Source organism: Zonotrichia albicollis, chromosome 26 (genome assembly GCF_047830755.1).
Source record: "Zonotrichia albicollis isolate bZonAlb1 chromosome 26, bZonAlb1.hap1, whole genome shotgun sequence".
In the NCBI taxonomy this organism is placed as follows: Eukaryota; Metazoa; Chordata; class Aves; order Passeriformes; family Passerellidae; genus Zonotrichia; species Zonotrichia albicollis.
This window is the reverse complement of record NC_133844.1, coordinates 7,301,672-7,320,713: the sequence shown is the minus strand read 5'-3', so window position 1 is coordinate 7,320,713 and position 19,042 is coordinate 7,301,672. Positions and strand designations below refer to the sequence as shown.

Sequence of the window (19,042 nt, the reverse complement as noted above, 5' to 3'; positions counted from 1 at the left end):
CTCAGGCTGGTGCATGAAATGAGGCCAAACTCACCTGGCAGATGCCTCCCAGAGATGACTCCTTGTGCCTTGACTCTCATCGTGGCTCCCATTGCGATCTGCAGACCTGTGCTAAATCATGTGAGGGTGATGGCAGAATGGAACTTGGGCATGTGGATTTATCTGTCCTGAGTGGATAAGGGTGAGGATGATGAAGGAATAGAATTTAAGCATCTGGGTTTATCCTTTCATCAGATGAATTTTTTCCAATGGTTTTGCTTCTTTCTTTTTTCTGGGTTTGCAGTCTCTGCCTGTTCCCTGTGTTCTGCTGGCTGGCTGCCTGGGGCTGTGCTGCTGTGGCCTCTCAGGAGATGCTGTGTTCTGCTGAATGCTGCCTTCTACTCAGAAGGCAGAGACCTGCCAGCAGGGTTTGTTTCTGCAGCAGGGCCCAGTTTCTCTTAATAGAGACAGCAGAGAAAGTTCCTGCAAGAGAGACAGCGTGGCTTCTGGTTCTGAGCTCTTGGAGTTGAATTTCCTCTCTTCCCTGATATTCCTATGGGTTTTCCTATGTTATCCCTAACTGCTCTTCATCTTAGCAGCTCTTTTAGTGTGTTTTGAGGCCTGACAAATTCTTCTCACCTGATGAGAGAGGACTGAGGTTACCACCTGCAGAATTGTGTGGTTGATATCGAGTTCCAAATGAGCATTGGCTCCAGAGACATTCCTAGGCTGGACAGTTCCTCATAAGTTAAACCACTACACTGATGTGAGGTTTTGGTGTTTCTGCTGGAAATGATTCCTCAGAGGTGAGGATCATGCCCACTGTTGGGCACAAGCCCACATGAGCAAGGAAATGCCCAAGCCAGTGGCAAGGGCTGCTGCCCTTGGCAAGGGTTTGTGACACATCCTCAGCTGGCAGAGCTGACTTTGGGCTCCAGGACACTGGCATTAGGAGCTGGATGCCCTCTGAGATGGAGCTGGACCCTTCCACAGCATCTAGACAGGATGCCCATGGCAATATTGGTGCCAGGGTTAGGGTTTGCATCTCACTGCCACTCCTGGGTTATTTGGCTGTTGTTTACTGTGAGCTGTCCAGAATTCTGGTGATTCCTTGCTGGACCTCCTGTCTGCTGCTCCACGAGTGTCAGCTTGGCTGGAGAGACAGTGGGCACACAGGGTAAAGAGGGCAATGCAGCAGAGTGTGTGTGTGTGTGTGCCAGGCTGGAGCAGTGTGGGGAGCTGCTTCTTGACTGTCTTTGTGTCCCAGAAAACGCCGTGAGATCATCACAACTCATCTGGGCTTGGAAATCATCGACTTGCAGCATCTAACAGCTCACACCGAGCAGGCTCCTGCCAAGCGTGGCCACCTTGGATGCTGAGACCCTCCCTTGTGTTATCAGTGAGGAGCAGCAGGAGTTTATGGGAGCTCCTCCCTGGGTGTGAGGAGCTGCCAGGAGAGATTAGAGCAGGAGCTGGCTGTGACCAGACACACAGCAGGCTCACAAACCTCTGAGTGCAGCCTGAAACCCATCCTGACTTTGACTTTGCTCTGTAGCCTTGGCCATGGCTGCAATGCAATGGGCTCGTGTGGTTCCATTATTGCAGTGAGAGAACGAGGAAACCTGGAAAAAGGGGCAGAAAAAGCCTCTCCTCAGGGCCAGGAGAGGGTGTCATGAGAATAAATTGACTCTGAAACCAGGACAGAGGGAAAGGGAAATTTTAGATTGTCAGCAGACAGGGGGAGATTTTTCCTGAAGGAAAAGAAAGGGAAGCAGAGTAGAAGCGCAGTCTGAGGTGCTGTCCTGAGTTTTGAGTTTAGAAGGTCTTGGAGCACTTAAAGCCCTGACCTGAAGCTTCTCTCTTGTAGAACTTCTGTCAGCAGCCCCCTGACACTTCACAGCTTGGATGTCTGTAGAGCACGATGCCCGTGTTTAGGATTTAGCAAATTCCACCTGAGAGTGCAAGAGGCTCACAACAGCAAGTGAGGCAGCTTATTTTCTCCCCTGGAATATCCCCTTCCTGGAAAATTGCTGGGAAGGCAAAGGAGAATGGAAAGAAACTCTGCAAAGGAAAACCAGCAGAGGCAGTTTCTGCATCTGGAAGCACAGGGGCACACAGGGAGTGCCTGTGTGCTGTGCTGAGCTCTGTGCCTGTCAGAGGGTGCTGATAACGTGTGTCTGTGCCTGGGTGAGTGGGATGTGTGTGTGTATCTCCTCCATGTGCACATCTCCCTGTGCCCACGGGGTCTCTGCACTCCTTGCTGCCCCTTTTGCTGAAATTTGGGAGGTGGCAGCAACCCAAACTGTGCTTCCATTTCCTGGGGAGCAGATTGCCCTAAGCAGTGGGCAGGCAGACAGAAAGGAGGACAACATGACTGTGGATCTGCTTTTATCTGAGCTGAGCTATTCCATTCCCCCTGGTGGGATGGATTGCTGGTGTCTGATGCCCTGCACCTCTCTGTGCATCTCTGGAAGGTTCATGCTGAGCATGGGCAGCAAAAAGCAGCACCTCTGACACGTCCCAGCCTTGGCATCTTCTCCAAGGGCATCCAGAGGGGTGGAGGGAGCTCAAACCCTCTCCTCTGTGGCAGGGGTTACCTGTGGGCATTTCTGTGGGGCTGCTTTTCCTCTGCTGCTCCAAGGTGGTACCTGTGAGTTTCCAGGCTCCTGGGCATATTTGTGGGGCTGCTTTTCCTCTGCTGAGGTGGTACCTGCAGCTCTGACCCCCTCCCTGCGCCTGGCAGCAGCCACATTTGCTTTCCGGAGGTGCCTTGGTATTAAATATCCTGTCTGACACAATAATGGAGAGAAAATGAACAAATTCCATTAGCAGTTGGCGATCCCCGCAGGGTCTGCATTGGAGGGAGGACGGAGCCTGTATTTTTAGCTAGAATGCAATGTAACTCACTGGCTCTCTCAAAGCTGGGGAGTAGATAACCAAGGAGGCAGAGAGGGGACACCAGGCTCAGGTTTCAGCCGAAGTGCCGGGCTATGGCAGCACGAAAGGGCAGGTCCGGTCCAGACGTGGCTGTGAGTACTCAGCACACTTCTCCTCCGTGCCCACACACACCTCTGCTTCGCTTTTCTGCTTTGCTTTCTGCTTGTAGTCTCTGCTGCTGGGCGTGCTGGGCCTTTGGGAGCCCCTCTGCTCCTACAGGGCCGTGTAGAGTTTTACATTTAATCCTCAGAGCTCCATGTGCGTCCCACGGATGGCAGAGCCTGGCCGAGCCGTGCTTTGATTTTCCAAGGCTTTGCTGCCTTGTGGTCGGTCCTGCCCTGAGAAGCAGAGGCTTCCAGCAGTGTCTGGAGCTGGAAAAGCTCTTTGCATTCAGCCTGTTGCTTGAAGCAGTCAGCGTTTCCTCGCTGGACCCCACCTCAGGGCGTGAATGTGCAATTCTGAGTGCGGCGCTGCTGCTGCTGCCTTCTGCCTCTGCGTGAGCAGAGCAAGCACCGAGGTGCTGTGTTTGCTGTGCATTTCCAGCCCGCCAAAGGCTCAGCCCTGCTGTGTGTCCTGTCCATTCCCAGCCCTCCAAAGGCTCAGCCCTGCTGTCCATTCCCAGCCCTCCAAAGGCTCAGCCCTGCTGTGCTTCGCATGCATTCCCAGCCCACCAAGGGCTCAGCCTTGCCGTGCATTCCCAGCCCTCCAAAGGCTCGGCTCTGCTGTGTTTCCCATGCATTCCCAGCAGCTCTGCTGTGAACCTGGGGGCTCTGCTCTGAGCTGGGGGCAGGGGATGAGATCAGCACGGGCTGCTGCTGCTGCTGCCCTCCAGCTCTGTCCCTCTGACCCAGGGGCTGCCCCACAGGGCCCATGGCACCTTGCCACCCTGCTGGTGGCCTGGCCTGAGCTCTGTGCCTGATCACCCTCTTTGTGGCCCTTACTCTACAGCAGGAGCAGGGCATGGCTGCCTTTCCCCCTGGTAGGGGTGTCAGGCAGAAAGGATGGGCTGGGGGAGGCAGATGGAGGAGGCCAGAAGGCATCCAGAGCACCAATTCAAACATCTGAGACTGCAAAGAAGAGGGAAGAGAGGAGCCCTGAACCTCTCCTAATCCAGGAGTTTCCTGACCCTGGATGCTCCTCTGCAACCAGGCTGTGGGCACTCAGGATGAGCTGGAGGTGGCCAGAAGGCATCTGAGTTGTGCTGCTCCAGAGCCCCAATTCAAATATCTGAGACTGCAAAGGGAAAGGAAGAGAGGAGCCCTGAACCTCTCCTGATTTAGACTGTCAGCATCATGCTTCCAGTGCTTTTGTCTCTGTGGTGCTTCCAGCTCCTGCCCAGGAGTTTCCTGATCCTGGATGCTCCTGGGCAATACAGGATGGCTTGGGGTGGCAGAACAGAAGCTGTCCTAGCACAGGAGGTCCCTTGGTCAGTCCTGATGTAAATGGTACGAGAGGGGTTCTGATTTTCTCTTGGAGCTGAGGACAGAGGAGTGTGTGCTGCACCCATGCTGTGATGGTGTTCACAGGGGTCTTAGGATGAGAGAGAGATGTAGATCGGATTCCATGTTTCAGAAGGCTTGATTTATTATTTTAAGATATATATTACATTAAAACTACAATAAAAAATAGAAGAAGGAAAAGGTTTCATCAAAAGGGCTAGCTAAGAATAGAAAAGAAGAATCAACAAAGGTTTGTTGCTCAGACAGAGAGAGAGCCAGCTGTGCCATGATTGGCCATTAATTACAAACATCTACATGAGACTAATCATGGATCTACTTGTTGCATTCCACAGCAGCAGATAACCATTGTTTACATTTTGTTCCTGAGGCCTCTCAGCTTCTCAGGAGGAAAAAATCTTAAAAGAAAGATTTTCCACGAAAAGATGTCTGCAACACCCATGCCATGGATCTGGTGGCTCTTGGTTGCACAGATCCCTCTGGGCTGGCACATTCCAGTTACCAGTTCAGGTTCCCAGACCCACAGACCCACATCACTGCATTTCCACCCCTCCAGTGAGCCATGCCATCGTCTCCATTTGCTGCCTCACACTGCTAAGTGGTGTTGCTGAAAATATTGCTGTGCCTTGCCTGGGCTGCCTGTGGTGTGGCAGGGAAGCACTGCCAATAAAGAGAGTCGGGAAGCGCTGCCAAAAAGCAGAATTGTGGCTTTCCCAGCTGTGAGGTGCTCAGCTGGGACTGCTCTCCCTGGTGCTGGTGCCCAAGCTCACCTCTGTTGGTGCTTCTGGAGGAGGGTAGGGGTGGGCTCACTACAGTTCCATCAGTGCAGTTCCTCAGCCCAGGTTGTGGGGGTTTTCTGGGCCAAGAGAGGCTCTCATGGTGGCAGGAGCTCCCTCCATGCTGTCCCCATATTGTGACAGAACAACCTTCAGACCTTCTGCCCCATCATCTGGATGCTCTTTATTTTAAACCCAGCTCCCAGCCCTTCTTTCTCCTCAGCCTGTCCCACTGTGACTTTTCTTGCCTTTTCTGCCTGGTCTGTGTAGTTCTGTTCTCTGCAGCTGAGTGAAGAGTTGAGCCAGTGCTGGTGGTGAAGGAGAACAAAGGGAGCTCTGAGTTTCATGCTTTTTCCTTTTTTGTCTCCAAGGCTGATGCTGCAACCAGTTTCTTGAGAGCTGCGAGATCTGGGAACCTGGACAAAGCCTTGGATCACCTCAGGAATGGGGTAGATATTAACACCTGTAACCAGGTAGGTGAAACACACAGGACTTCTGGTATTATCTCGAGTTAATGGGAAATGTGACTGACCAGAGGAGCAGTTGTTTTTGGGGCCAGGAGGGCAGAAATCGCTGTAAAGAGCATGGATGTAGTGTCTGGGGCATAGCAAAGGACATTAACAGGTAAGCGGAGAGGGCTTCTTGAGTGTGACAAGCAAATGGGACAATTGGAAGAAGCTCAGGTGCTTCTCAGAGGGCAGAGCAGCTGAAGAGCAGAAAAGGGAAGAACATCACAGGAATTGTCTGTGGGGGTTTATTCCCCTTGCCTGCAGTGCTGAGGGTTTTTTATTCCTAGGAGTTGCAGCTTACCACAAGCAGAGAATGTTTGCAAAGTGCCAGTTGTGGTTTGGGAGGTGCTGGGCAGGAGAAGCCCTCCTCACGCTGCACAGAAATAGAGCAAAGAGCTGCAGGCGCTGAGGAATTGTTTGCACATCATCATCATCATCATCATCATCATCAGAACATTCTGTATCTGTGCAGCTGCACGTGGCTGAGGCTGAAGTGGGGCAGATGCTGCAGGGACAGGTTCAGGGGGTTTGGGCTGAGCAGGGGGGCAGAGGCTGAGTGCTGTGTGCTGTCCCTGCTTTGTGGAGCTGCTGGGGAGGCTGACTCAGCAGGCAGCACAAAGGCACTCTCATCTATTTCAGTCCCCAAACCAAGGGAAACTCAGACCTGGTTTGTGCTGCAGCACTCACTGGGGACTGTGATGGTGCTCACAGGGGTTCTTGGATTGGGGAAGAGATGAGGATCTGACTCCATGTTTCAGAAGGCTTGATTTTTTATTTTATGATATATATTACATTAAAACTATACTAAAAGAATAGAAGAAAATGTTCCATCAGAAGGCTAGCTAAGCTAAGAATAGAAAAGAAAGAATGATAACAATGGCTTGTGGCTCGGACTCTCTGTCTGAGCCAGCTGGGCTGTAATTGGCCATTAATTAGAAACAACCACATGAGACCAATCCCAGATGCACCTGTTGCATTCCACAGCAGCAGATAATCATTGTTTGCATTTTGTTCCTGAGGTCTCCCAGCTTCTCAGGAGGAAAAATCCTAAATAAAGGATTTTCCATAAAAGATATCTGTGACAGGGGACAGGGTCCCACAGGGCAGGCAGAGTGCACCAGGGATATTCACTCATTTCCAGAGCAAACCCAAGAGGAGAGGGAGGATTTCTACATCCACTGGTCCTGTTAATGCTCTAACTCAGAGGGGTGTGGGGTTCTGGAGAAGGCTCTGCAAAGAATCACAACAGGGTGACTCATCCACAAGCTAAAAATGATGGCTTTGAACTTCTTCTTCACCAAAGAGATGGTTTGGTTCACTTTGAACTCTTCTTCACCAAAGAGATGTTCTGTCATCAGCTATCTCCACTGATAAGCTTCAAGTCCCGCTCCCAACCAGATTTCTGGTGCTGGTGAGGGTGTTTAACAGTTTGATGGGAAGAAAATGGCTACAGCAGTAGGAGGCTCTCCTCTCAGTGATGTCTCTGCCCTGGTTCCTGCCATCTCCCTCAGGTTAGATGGCACTTTGGGGTTTCCTCCTGAGGAATATCAGACCTGTGGGAAAGGTCCAACCTCACATGTCCTGTATAGAATAAAGAGGGATATATGTGGTCAGACCTATCCCACAAGTCCTGTATTCTGGCTCAAGTTCTGAGACCTTGACATGCCATCTGACCTTCATCCCGCCGACTTCACCTCCTCCATGGCTGCACCAGTGTCTCCATCACTCACCTTCCATGTTCCCAATTCCAGCATGCTCCCATCTCATCCACGAGGAGCTGGAGGATGAGGATGAGTGCCAGGACCCTCACCAGCATCGTGGTGGCACCTGGGTGCCCAGGACATGGTCATTGTTGAGGTGGCCTGATGGGCAGCTGTGCTGGCACAGCCAAAGTGTGAAGTCTCTGTTTTATTCTTCAGGGCTGCATTTGGCACATTGGTAGCTACTGACTGGGATTTCTGGGAATTATTTGCAGCATTCAGTGAGGAAAATACAGCACCTTTCAAACTGTGCACATCCTGTGGCAGTTTGGGGTCGGATGAGCTGTCAGGACAAAGCAAATGTGCAAAACAGCCTGGATTGCTCCTGGAGCAGAAATACCAATGGGCCAGCAATGGAAACAGTCCTCTGTGATTGCTGCACAGCTATTTGTTACAGGTTAATGATTTGCCACAGATTCATAGCATTCAGAAGGTTATTTATGAATCTTTTGCATAAAAGGGCTTATGGGCTGAGGGGAGCAGCTGAGCATCTGTGGTCTTGCTCTCCATTTGTTGGTTATGTGAGTGTAACTGAGAAAAAAACTGCATTTCTGTGGCCACTTATCACTTATAGGACTTGTGAGGTGTTATTATAATCAGTGATTATCTGTTTGGGGCTTTGTAGGTGTGTCTTTGTCAAAGAAATGGGGTTTGGCCAAAGATGGACTCAGAGTAGCCAGACATGGATGGGGAGCATTTCCTTTCAGTGTTCTGAGGGTTTTACAGCACTCCCACCTCATCTCCCCTTGGAAGCAAACCTTTTTTCCTTGAGGCTTGATGGAATTGTGGAGTTGGTATGAAGGAAGCCTGTAGGATTTTTAGATTTTTGCTCTTTGTGCTATAATCAGAGTTGAGCAAAAGAATCTGTGACTCTTCAGCTACGATCCTGGGCAAATGGTGCTTTGAGCAAAAAAGAACAGAAACCTTTCTGCAGTCTGACAGCACTCCTGAAGCAGTTCTGAGTTTATCTGGAGTGCTGAGGGCTGGGACTGAGCCTCCCTGGGTATTTTCCTGCTCCCCTGCCAATATTTAGGTGGGGATGAAGCATTTCTGTGAAGTGACCCTCCAGTCAGGAGTTGAAACGCATGATTGGAAGGTGGAGTATTTGGGCAGGAATCCCTATACCATGCACCAACACTGTGTTGGGGTGAGTAAACCTGGCATATCCACCTGGGAGAAGTGAGGGACAAGGAGAAAAAGTGAAAATGCCCGCAGGTGTTTAACCTCTTCTCCAGCAAATATCCCAGCCCTTTTGTTCACATGTGAGAAGTGGCAGAAATAACGGACCAGAAGCTGTCTTAGTAGACATCATCATCATCATCATCATCATCATCATCATCATCATCATCATCATCATCATCATCATCATCATCATCCTTGAAGATGCTGTCTGACCTGGCACCCCTCCTTCTGACAGCCTGGGGATGCTAAAGGGGCATTGGCCAGTGCTCTGCTCTTCAGGCTCCATGTGTAGGATAAAAACAGGCTAAACTGGGGCAGAAATGTTCCTGAGAAATCATTTGAGCTCTCTGAGAGCTTCCTGGAACCAGTGACCCAGCCAACACCTTCTCTACACTGTTTGCTGCAGCTGAAATCTGGGGGAACAAAGCCCAGCGTGGGCTGCAGAGCAAGGGGCTGGTGGGCACTCTGAAAGCCAGGGAGAAGCCAGCTTCTGGCCTGGAGGCTCCCAAACTACTGAGAATTAAATAATTAAATCTGGCTGCTGCTTGATGAAATCATTGTCCTAAGCAGGGCTTCTCACTACACATCTGTCTAAATGTTAAAAACCTGACTGTGAGAAGGGGAACCCCATGGAAAGTCACTTGAGCAAAGACACAAGGGATGTGCCATGAGCAGGGAGGACTGAAGCAGCTCCTGTGCCTCGAGCACACGAACACTGAGCTGTGGTTCCACCCATCCATCCATAGGAAATTGCCAACATGGGCTGCATGGTTTGCTCATGGAGAAACCTCCAGCTTTAGTCAGCAGCCCAGTGTTCAGTTGTGTGAGGTTTTCCTGGCAGCATGGAGCTGCTGGTTGTCACTATAGGACACAAAAAAACACAACTGCACACAGTTTTTCTCAAGGTGAAGGAAAAAGGGAAGTTTATTTTCTGACTCCAACATTTATAGATTTCCAAGAGTGACAGCGGATTGGAGGGTGACAGTGACACCTCTCCAATGACACTGGGCAAGCCAACAGTCCATCAACTTTCTCTTCTTCCATAAAGGAATGCAAAAAAATGAGTTATTTACAGGAAGTGTGTGAGAAAGGTCACTACAAGAACGTCAACATCAGAAGGCTTAAAAAATCTTAAAAAACCAGGGTGACAGTTGGTGGCACCATGGCTGGTGCCGGATGTCAGTGCAGAGTTCAAGGACAGGGAAATCCCTCCTGCCCCACCATCCTGGACTTTCCCCAGCACAGGAGCTCAGAATAGGGTGCTCCCCATAGAGCTCCATCCCCAGATGATGATGGCTGATTCCCCTTTCCCACCTTTGCTCCCTGCAGAATGGGCTGAACGCCCTGCACCTGGCCTCCAAGGAGGGCCACGTCAAAATGGTGGTGGAGCTGCTGCACAAGGAGATCGTCCTGGAGACCACGACCAAGGTAAGGACAGGGAAGCCTGGCCATGCTGGGGACAGCTCTGCACACTGCCTGTGCTGCCAGGAACACCAGCAGCAGCTGAGCAGTGATCATGGTGTTTGCTGTCAGTGATGATGTTCACAGGGGCTCTTGGATGAGGGAAGAGGCAAGGATCTGACTCCATGTTTCAGAAGGCTTGATTTATTATTTTATGATATATATTACATTAAAACTATACTAAAAGAATAGAAGAAAGGATTTCATCAGTAGGCTGGCTAAGAATAGAATAATAAGGAATGATAACAAAGGTTTGTGTCTCGGCTCTCTGTCCAAGCCAGCTGACTGTGATTGGCCATTAATTAGCAACAACCCCATGAGACCAATCACAGCTGCACCTGTTGCATTCCACAGCAGCAGTTAACCATTGTTTACATTTTGTTCCTGATGCCTCTCAGCTTCTTAGGAGGAAAAATCCTAAGGAAAGAATTTTCCATAAAAGATGTCTGTGACAAGCCCCCAGAGTGACTGTGCCAGTGCAGAGCTGCTGGGCTGGGCCCTAGGACCAGGCTCTGCTTTTGGCACAAGTTTGGCATCTTTTGGTGGGTGAGAGGTGCCTCTCCCCTGTGGACTTCAGAGAGGAGGAACATAAACCACAGCATGGGCTGGTCCTGCCTTACCAGCATCTCGTGGGCTGGCCCTGCCTTTTCCAGCATCTCCTCCAGGCACTGCCCCACACGTTCCAGCACTGAGATGGCCTCAATCCCATTGTCACAAGCCTGGAGAGCTCTGGTGCTCTGTAAATAACATATTGTTCTCTCAAGCATCACCACAGCAGGTGTGGTTTTCTCTTGATGGCAAGCAGGGCTGGCAAAGGAGCAGCCTCCAGCACAGGCTGAAGGGCTGTGAGAGCAGGGGGAGGCTCAGTTGCCACCTCCCTGGCGCTCTCACCGGGCTCAGGACGCAGAGCAGGACCTGGCATTGTGCCACACCACCCAAAGGCACGAGCCAGAGGAGCCTGTGTGTGCATTTTCCAGGCTGCTCATCATCCCTGTGCTATCTGCCTTGGCTGCCAGGGTGCACACTGCAGCACTGCCAGCTCAGCTCCCCCGTCCTCCCCCCTCTGCTCAGCTCACAGCACCTGACAGTGCACACAGCTCCTGCTGCCAGCAACTTCATGGGAGGGATGAAATCACTCTGTTCCTCCCTGGCCAGCAAAATGGGGAGGGTGGTTGGTTGGTTTCCAGCAGGGATGGCACATGCAGTGAGATCTGCACGGCCTTCTAAAGGTTTTTAGCATGTCAGTCCCACCTTTCCCTGGCATCCTGGGTTGCTTCCGCCCCTGAGGGCTGTTCTGTGGTGTTTTTCAGAAAGGAAACACAGCCCTGCACATCGCTGCCTTGGCTGGGCAGCAGGACGTGGTCCGGGAGCTGGTGAACTATGGGGCCAATGTCAATGCACAGTCCCAGGTAGGGTGAGCTGCTCTGGCACAGGGAGGCACAAATGTGTGTGATGGTGGTGTCCTCGTGGTGGGAACTGTGCCCAGCTGGGGCATTTCAGCAGCCCTTTCCCTCAATTCCAGCAATTTCCCTCCAGTCTTGTTCAGCAGCAAGGACTTTCCATCAATTCCAGCAATTTCCCCTCCAGTCTTGTTCAGGACTGCTCTGCCAGGCTCCTGAAAAGAGACAAATTTGCAAATGGTGTGGAGGGATCTTGAGGCACACGGGGGGATTCCAGTAGGGTCTCTGTTGAGGGAGTCCCTGTGAACACATACCAGCATGCTGAATTTATCCTGGGAGGGCTCGTGGCCTCCCTGGCAAAGCTCTGAGATCTCCAGCAGCCCCTGCAGTTACACACACTGTGATTCCTTCACTCTCTTTTCATTGGGCCTGGGAGGGCTGAAAGCTCTTCAGGTGTTTTGTGATAGCAAAATTGTCCCTGAGCTAGGGACAATACCAGCAGTGTCTCCTCTAAGTTGACTCTTACAAAGCACTGTTTGTTTCTGGATATGTGGAGCCTTGGGCTCCATCTCTCTGTGATTGTTCCCCTATTGCCAGTTTTTTCTTCTTTTTCACCCCTACAATGGACACTTCTTCCCTTGTTCACTGACCTGGGAGAGTGGGTGTTGATGGGGTATAGGTCTTCAAAAAACTCAGGAAACACAAGGAAAAGTTGTGTTGATGTTCATGGCCCTGTTTCTGCAGAAAGGCTTCACACCTCTGTACATGGCAGCACAGGAGAACCACCTGGAGGTTGTGAAGTTCTTGCTGGAAAATGGAGCCAACCAGAATGTAGCCACAGAGGTGAGATGTGACCGTGTTCACAGGGGTTTTTTGGATTGGGGAAGAGACGAGGATCTGACTCCAAGTTTCAGAAGGCTTGATTTAATATTTTATGATATATATTACATTAAAACTATACTAAAAGAATAGAAGACAAGGTTTCACCAGAAGGCTAGCTAAGAATAGAATAGAAAGGAATGATAACAAAGGTTTGTGGCTCGGACTGGGCTGTGATTGGCCATTAATTAGAAACAACCACATGAGACCAATCCCAGATGCACCTGTTGCATTCCACAGCAGCAGATAACCATTGTTTACACTTTGTTCCTGAGGCCTCTCAGCTTCTCAGGAGGAAAAATCCTAAGGAAAGGATTTTCCATAAAAGATGTCTGTGACAGTAAGACCCTTGGGGAGGAGCTATGGCCCTGCTTGTGGGGGTTACTGTGGGATGCAGTCCTTGGCTGATGATGTAGCCCCATGGCTGGGTCCTGCCATGGCTCCTGGATTCCCTCCTTTCTCCTTGGCAGGATGGCTTCACCCCACTGGCTGTGGCTCTCCAGCAAGGGCATGAGAACGTGGTTGCCCACCTCATCAACTACGGGACGAAGGGCAAGGTGCGCCTGCCTGCCCTGCACATCGCAGCGCGCAACGACGACACGCGCACGGCGGCCGTGCTGCTGCAGAACGACCCCAACGCTGACGTCCTCTCCAAGGTGGGGGCTTTCCCTCTGCTCTCTCTGGCAGAGCAGCAGCTCAGCGTGCTGTATTTATCCATAGTTTCAGCAGGGAGCGTGGGTCTGGCTGGCTGATCCCTCCTTCTCTCCCTAGACTGGATTCACCCCTTTGCACATTGCAGCCCACTATGAGAATCTCAGCGTGGCGCAGTTGCTGCTGAACCGTGGGGCCAGTGTCAACTTCACACCCCAGGTGAGTGCAGAGAGGGAGGACACTGGGGCTTGTGCTGCTCCAGCACCAGAGAGGATGCTGTGCCTCTTTATCCATGCAGGGTGCAGCAGCAGCTGCCAGGCCATGCCATAGCTGCACTGCCCTGTTAAACAATCTGTTCCCAGTGCTGTCCCTGGGCAGAGATGCAGCTCTCCCTGCCCTCTTTCCTTTGTTTGTTGCCTCATTGAAGGAGGAGGGAGTGCTCCTTTCTGAGAGACTGTTCATTCCTCCTGACAGAATGGGATCACTCCCCTGCACATCGCGTCCCGCCGGGGCAACATCATCATGGTGCGGCTGCTGCTGGACCGTGGGGCCCAGATAGAGACCAGGACCAAGGTGAGAGCACTCTGAGCACTGCCACCTCCCTCCCTGAGCTCCCTGTGCCCAGTGGTCACCCTGCAAACGCCCTGCTGGCAGTGGGAGAGCTCTCTGGTGCACTAAGGGGATGGAGCAGGTTTTTGGAGAAGGCTGCATGGCTACAAAGGCGTGCCCTGGGAGCTGAGGTTTTGCCTTATTTTTCAGACAAAGTCCCTGTTATCCCTCTAGCTGAGTGAACCCTACCCTTCCATGCCACACTGAGCCCCTGAACCCTCCTCTCTCCCCAGGATGAGCTGACCCCTCTCCACTGTGCAGCACGCAACGGGCACGTGAGAATTGCAGAGATCCTCCTGGACCACGGGGCTCCCATTCAAGCCAAAACCAAGGTACCCCGTGGCTTGGTGTGATTGGTGCCAGGCCCCAGGGCAGCACAGCAGGGTAACAAGCTGTGCACAGTTGTTGGATGGCACCCATGACTGGCTTGGGGCTTTATTTGCCCTGATGAGGGGTTAGGAGCTTCCTGCCCTATTTGGCCCTAGCTGGAGTCCTTTGCCTTGAGGCTCTTCTCCGTGGTTCTCCATGGCTCTCCATGGTTCTCCTTGGTTGCAGAATGGAAAATGGTAGCAGAATTGTCCCCCATCCACATGGCAGCCCAGGGTGACCACCTGGACTGCAGGGTGGGATGTCTGGACCCTTCATGGCCCAGCAAGGCAGGGGTAGGGTGGGATGCCTGGACCCCTGGTGGCCCATTCCTTAGGCTCTTCTCCATGGTTCTCCATGGCTCTCCATGGCTCTCCATGGTCCTCCATGGTTCTCCATGGCTCTCCATGGTTCTCCGTGGTTCTCCATGGTTCTCCGTGGTTCTCCATGGCTCCCCATGGTTGCAGAATGGCGTGTCGCCCATCCACATGGCAGCCCAAGGTGACCGCCTGGACTGCAGGGTGGGATACCTGGACCCTTGGTGGCCCAGCATTGAGGCTCTGCTCCATGGTTCTCCATGGTTCTCTGTGGTTCTCCATGGTTCTCCGTGGTTCTCCATGGTTCTCCATGGCTCTCCGTGGTTCTCCGTGGTTCTCCGTGGTTCTCCATGGTTCTCCATGGCTCCCCATGGCTCTCCACGGCTCTCCATGTCTCTCCATGGTTGCAGAATGGCCTGTCGCCCATCCACATGGCAGCCCAGGGCGACCACCTGGACTGCGTGCGCCTGCTGCTGCAGTACAGCGCCGACATCGACGACATCACCCTGGACCACCTGACGCCCCTGCACGTGGCCGCTCACTGCGGGCACCACCGCGTGGCCAAGCTGCTGCTGGAGAAGGGGGCCAAGCCCAACTCCCGAGCCCTGGTGAGGAATGGAGGGTGGGTGGGCTGTGATGATGTTCACAGGGGTCTCAGGTTGAGGGACAAGACTTTATGTTTTAGAGGATTTGACTCCATGTTTTGGAAGGCTTGATTTATTATTTTATGATGTATATTACATTAAAACTACACTAAAAGAACAGAAGAAAGGATTTCATCAGAAGGCTGGCTAAGAATAGAATAATAAGGAATGATAACAAAGGTTTGTGGCTCGGAATCTCTGTCCAAGCCAGCTGGGTTGTTCTTGGCCATTAATTAGAAACACCCACGAGACCAATCACAGATGCACCTGTTGCATTCCACAGCAGCAGATAACCGTTGTTTACATTTTGTTCTTGAGGCTTCTCAGCTTCTCAAGAGGAAAAGTCTTTAAAGACAGGATTTTTCATAAAAGATGTCTGTGACAGTAGGGCAGGCTGGGCCAAAGGGGAGGGAGAGTTCATACAAATGACTGTCTGTCTGTCTGTCTGTCTGTCTGCAGAATGGCTTCACACCCCTCCATATTGCCTGCAAGAAAAACCACATCCGAGTGATGGAGCTGCTGCTGAAGACGGGTGCCTCCATTGATGCTGTCACAGAGGTGGGTGGGCTGAGCCCACCCTCAGCTCTCTTGGTTCTGCACGTGTGGCAGGATGTGATGTCCCTGCTGCTTCTGCCATACCCCCAGCACCTTTCTTGGTGCTCTTTGCAGCTCTGATTTAGTCTGGCAGCATCATCCTGAAGGGCAAGGAGATGCAGGGGAGACAGCAACTCCCTGTGTTTCCTCCACACTCACCTGCCAGGCTCCTTGGGCAGATGGGGACTCAGATTTTACCTGTCCTGGGGAGAAGGAGGAGGGGACAGTAAGAGATATTGCCAAGGCCATAAGTCCCATCTTGTTTTCTGGCCCCTTTCTCTTCACAGTCCGGCCTGACCCCCCTGCATGTGGCTGCCTTCATGGGACACCTGCCCATTGTCAAGACTCTGCTGCAGCGTGGAGCCTCTCCCAACGTGTCCAACGTGGTGAGTCCCACCCTGCTGGGGCTTTGGGAGCTCAGATTGTTGGGGTTCAGCAGGATATCCAGCTCCTGCACCCTCTGCTCACCTGAGCAGTCCCTGGTGCCCTCTGCTTTGCGCTGAATCTGCCATGCACTCACACCATGCACAAGGAACCAGTAGGGGTTGCAGGCACTGCTCTCCTTTGTTCAGAATGACTGCAGAAAGGCATTTTCCTTCCTTTGGCCTCACCACTTTGTCCTGTCTTTGGTGCAGAAAGTAGAGACTCCTCTGCACATGGCAGCCAGAGCTGGGCACACAGATGTGGCAAAGTACCTGCTGCAGAACAGAGCCAAAGCCAATGCTAAGGCCAAGGTAGGTGCAGAGGACCTGTGTGATAATCAGCTCTGGGAACAGCTGGTGCTGGGTTCCTTTGCTGTGCCCAGAGCAGGGCTGGGATCCCTTTGGCATCCCACCATCAAGAAGGGACTGGTCTGCCCAGACTGTTGGGAAGGATGAAAGTTTGACAAGGAAGTCTCTCAGATATGTGTGCTTAGCAGAAAGATTTTTAAATGTAGAGTCTGATGAAAGAATAGAGATGGAAGCAAGTTTTGATATGGAAGAGAAGAATTGCTGAGCCAGTCTTGCTGAATAACCAAGGAGGCAAAGGGTGTGTTAGTTAGAAGGGGTTTTTATGGCTTAGAGCAAAGGATAAACCCACCCCAAACAAGAAGATGTTTTTACCAAGCAGAAAGATAACACAGGCAAACAAGGCAGCAAAGTTGCAAGTAGAAAAAAAGTCTCAGAATTTTCCACTGCAGAAAACGGAAAACCAACTTCTAGCTTAAACTGTAATGTAGTGACTTTTAGTGATTGGAGAACAGTAACATGAATATGGTAATTACAGTAGTTATGATAGGCTATAGATAATAGTTAAGGTATAGATTGGTTCTGCTGTATGAAGATGCTCAGCAAAGAAAAGTATATAATGCATTGTAACCAAAAGAAAAGTTTATAATGCAATGTAACCTAAACTAAGGGTCTCCAGGCCTGCCTGTAGCTGGAGCTGACAGCTGTGGGTACAGCTCTGTCACCCACAGCCCTGGGCTGCTGTAAACTCTTGGATGGAATAAACTGCATTTTTGGAGAGCCCCTGGAGTCCCACAGCTCTCATTTTGGCTCTCCCAGTGGTGCCCAATGTGGGGCACCATCAGTAAGAGCCTGAATGAGGGATGTGGGTTTCCAGGCCTGCCTGCAGCTGGAGCTAACAGCTGTGGGTACAGCTCTGTCACCAACAACCCTGGACTGCTGTAACCTCTCAGACAGAATAAACTGCATTTTGGAGAGCCCCTGGAGACCCGCATCCCTCATTTAAGCTCTCACACCAGACAGCTCCTTTGCCCCCCTCACAGGATGACCAGACTCCTCTGCACTGTGCTGCACGCATCGGCCACACTGGCATGGTCAAACTCCTCCTGGAGAACAACGCCAACCCCAACCTGGCCACCACGGCAGGGCACACGCCCCTACACATCACTGCCAGAGAGGGGCACTTGGACACAGCCCAGGCCCTGCTGGAGAAGGGAGCCTCACAGACCTGCATGACCAAGGTAGGCTGCTGAGCCCAATGCTGCGGGAGGCATGGCCCAGCTGGGGCAAGGCTGGTGGCACAGTGTCCCTGTGGCAGGAGGGGCAGCCTCCTCCTGTGTTGCAGCAGGTGCCAGCACTCTCCTTCATCTCTGCCACCCTGTGATGGGCTGCCTTTCTCCTCAGAAAGGATTTACCCCTCTCCACGTTGCAGCCAAGTATGGAAAGGTGGATGTGGCAGAGTTGCTGCTGGCGCACGACGCTCAGCCCAATGCAGCAGGGAAGGTGAGAGCTGCTCCAGAGGGAGGGGTGTTCTCGTGTGGGGAGAGGCTCTGTCTCACCTGTCTGTCCTGTCTCATCCACTACAGAATGGCCTGACTCCACTGCACGTGGCTGTGCACCACAACAACCTGGAGATCGTCAGGCTGCTGCTTCCCAAGGGCAGCTCCCCACACAACTCAGCCTGGGTAAGTCTGGGCTGGGATGTGGGGATGTGAGGATATGGAGATATGGGGATATGGGCATATGGGGTGTGACCGTGTTCACAGGGGTCTCAGGTTGAGGGAAGAGACGAGGATCTGACTCCATGTTTCAGAAGGCTTGATTTATTATTTTATGATATATATTACATTAAAACTATACTAGAAGAATAGAAGAAAGGATTTCATCAGAAGGCCGGCTAAGAATAGGATAGAATAGAATAGAATAGAATAGAATAGAATAGAATAGAATAGAATAGAATAGAATAGAATAGAATAGAATGATAACAAAGGTTTGTGGCTCAGACTCTCTGTCTGAGCCAGCTGGGCTGTGATTGGCCATTAATTAGAAACAACCAACATGAGACCAATCACAGATGCACCTGTTGCATCCCACAGCAGCAGATAATCAATGCTTACATTTTGCTCCTGATGCCTTTCAGTTTCTCAGGAGGAAAAATCCTAAGGAAAGGATTTTTCATAAAACATGTCTGTGACAGTGGGGATGTAGGAATCTGAGGATGTGGAGATGTGGGATATGGAGGTGTGGGGATGTGGGGATGTGGGATGTGCTGCGTGTCCAGTGCCAGTCTGGGTCCAGCCCTGCCCCTCAACCCTGGCACTCAGGCATGGCACAAGGGACTGATCAGCACCAGGCTCTCTCCATGAGGCACACTGATGTCCTCAGAGCAGGTGGAGCAGGCAGGCAGGGTGCCAGGCAGTGGTCCTGCTCCAGCAGCTAGGCTGTGTCAGGCATGTCCTGCTAGCAGCATGCTGGCTGCTGCGTGGGGAACGTGTTTCCATGGCAAGTCCTGCAGAGCAGCGCTGCAGTCTGGCAGCTTGGGAAAGCACAGGCAAATGTTTGCATGCAGCTATGAAGCAGTGAGTCAGAAAACCCACAGGCTTGTGAGAGCTCTGAGCCTGAGCGTGGAGAGCAGCATCTCCCCACAGAGCCCACCAGCAGGCGCCTTGCCTCCCGAGCTGTTTGCAAAAGCTGCATCCTCGAAACAGCCAAGTGGCTGCTGGTGCCAGCCCTCCCCATCTGGCACTTCCCTCTCCCCTGTGCAGACAGGCTGGTGAGAGGAATGGGGGATTT

The 19,042-nt window shown here is 51.9% G+C and overlaps 1 protein-coding gene across 9 annotated transcripts in view; it reads left to right on the top strand.

Annotated features, from left to right (window-relative positions):
- Positions 1-19,042, top strand: part of ANK1 (ankyrin 1) — a 68,269-nt gene that overhangs the window by 23,962 nt on the left and 25,265 nt on the right. For all 9 annotated transcript variants that reach the window (XM_074559335.1, XM_074559337.1, XM_074559333.1 and 6 more), the window contains 15 exons: positions 5,521-5,622; positions 9,930-10,028; positions 11,372-11,470; positions 12,206-12,304; positions 12,811-12,996; positions 13,112-13,210; positions 13,466-13,564; positions 13,834-13,932; positions 14,694-14,891; positions 15,387-15,485; positions 15,809-15,907; positions 16,157-16,255; positions 17,293-17,490; positions 17,654-17,752; positions 17,836-17,934. In XM_074559335.1, coding sequence (XP_074415436.1) covers positions 5,521-5,622; positions 9,930-10,028; positions 11,372-11,470; positions 12,206-12,304; positions 12,811-12,996; positions 13,112-13,210; positions 13,466-13,564; positions 13,834-13,932; positions 14,694-14,891; positions 15,387-15,485; positions 15,809-15,907; positions 16,157-16,255; positions 17,293-17,490; positions 17,654-17,752; positions 17,836-17,934 — 1,773 coding nt within the window. The remainder of the gene's footprint in view (positions 1-5,520; positions 5,623-9,929; positions 10,029-11,371; positions 11,471-12,205; positions 12,305-12,810; positions 12,997-13,111; positions 13,211-13,465; positions 13,565-13,833; positions 13,933-14,693; positions 14,892-15,386; positions 15,486-15,808; positions 15,908-16,156; positions 16,256-17,292; positions 17,491-17,653; positions 17,753-17,835; positions 17,935-19,042) is intronic.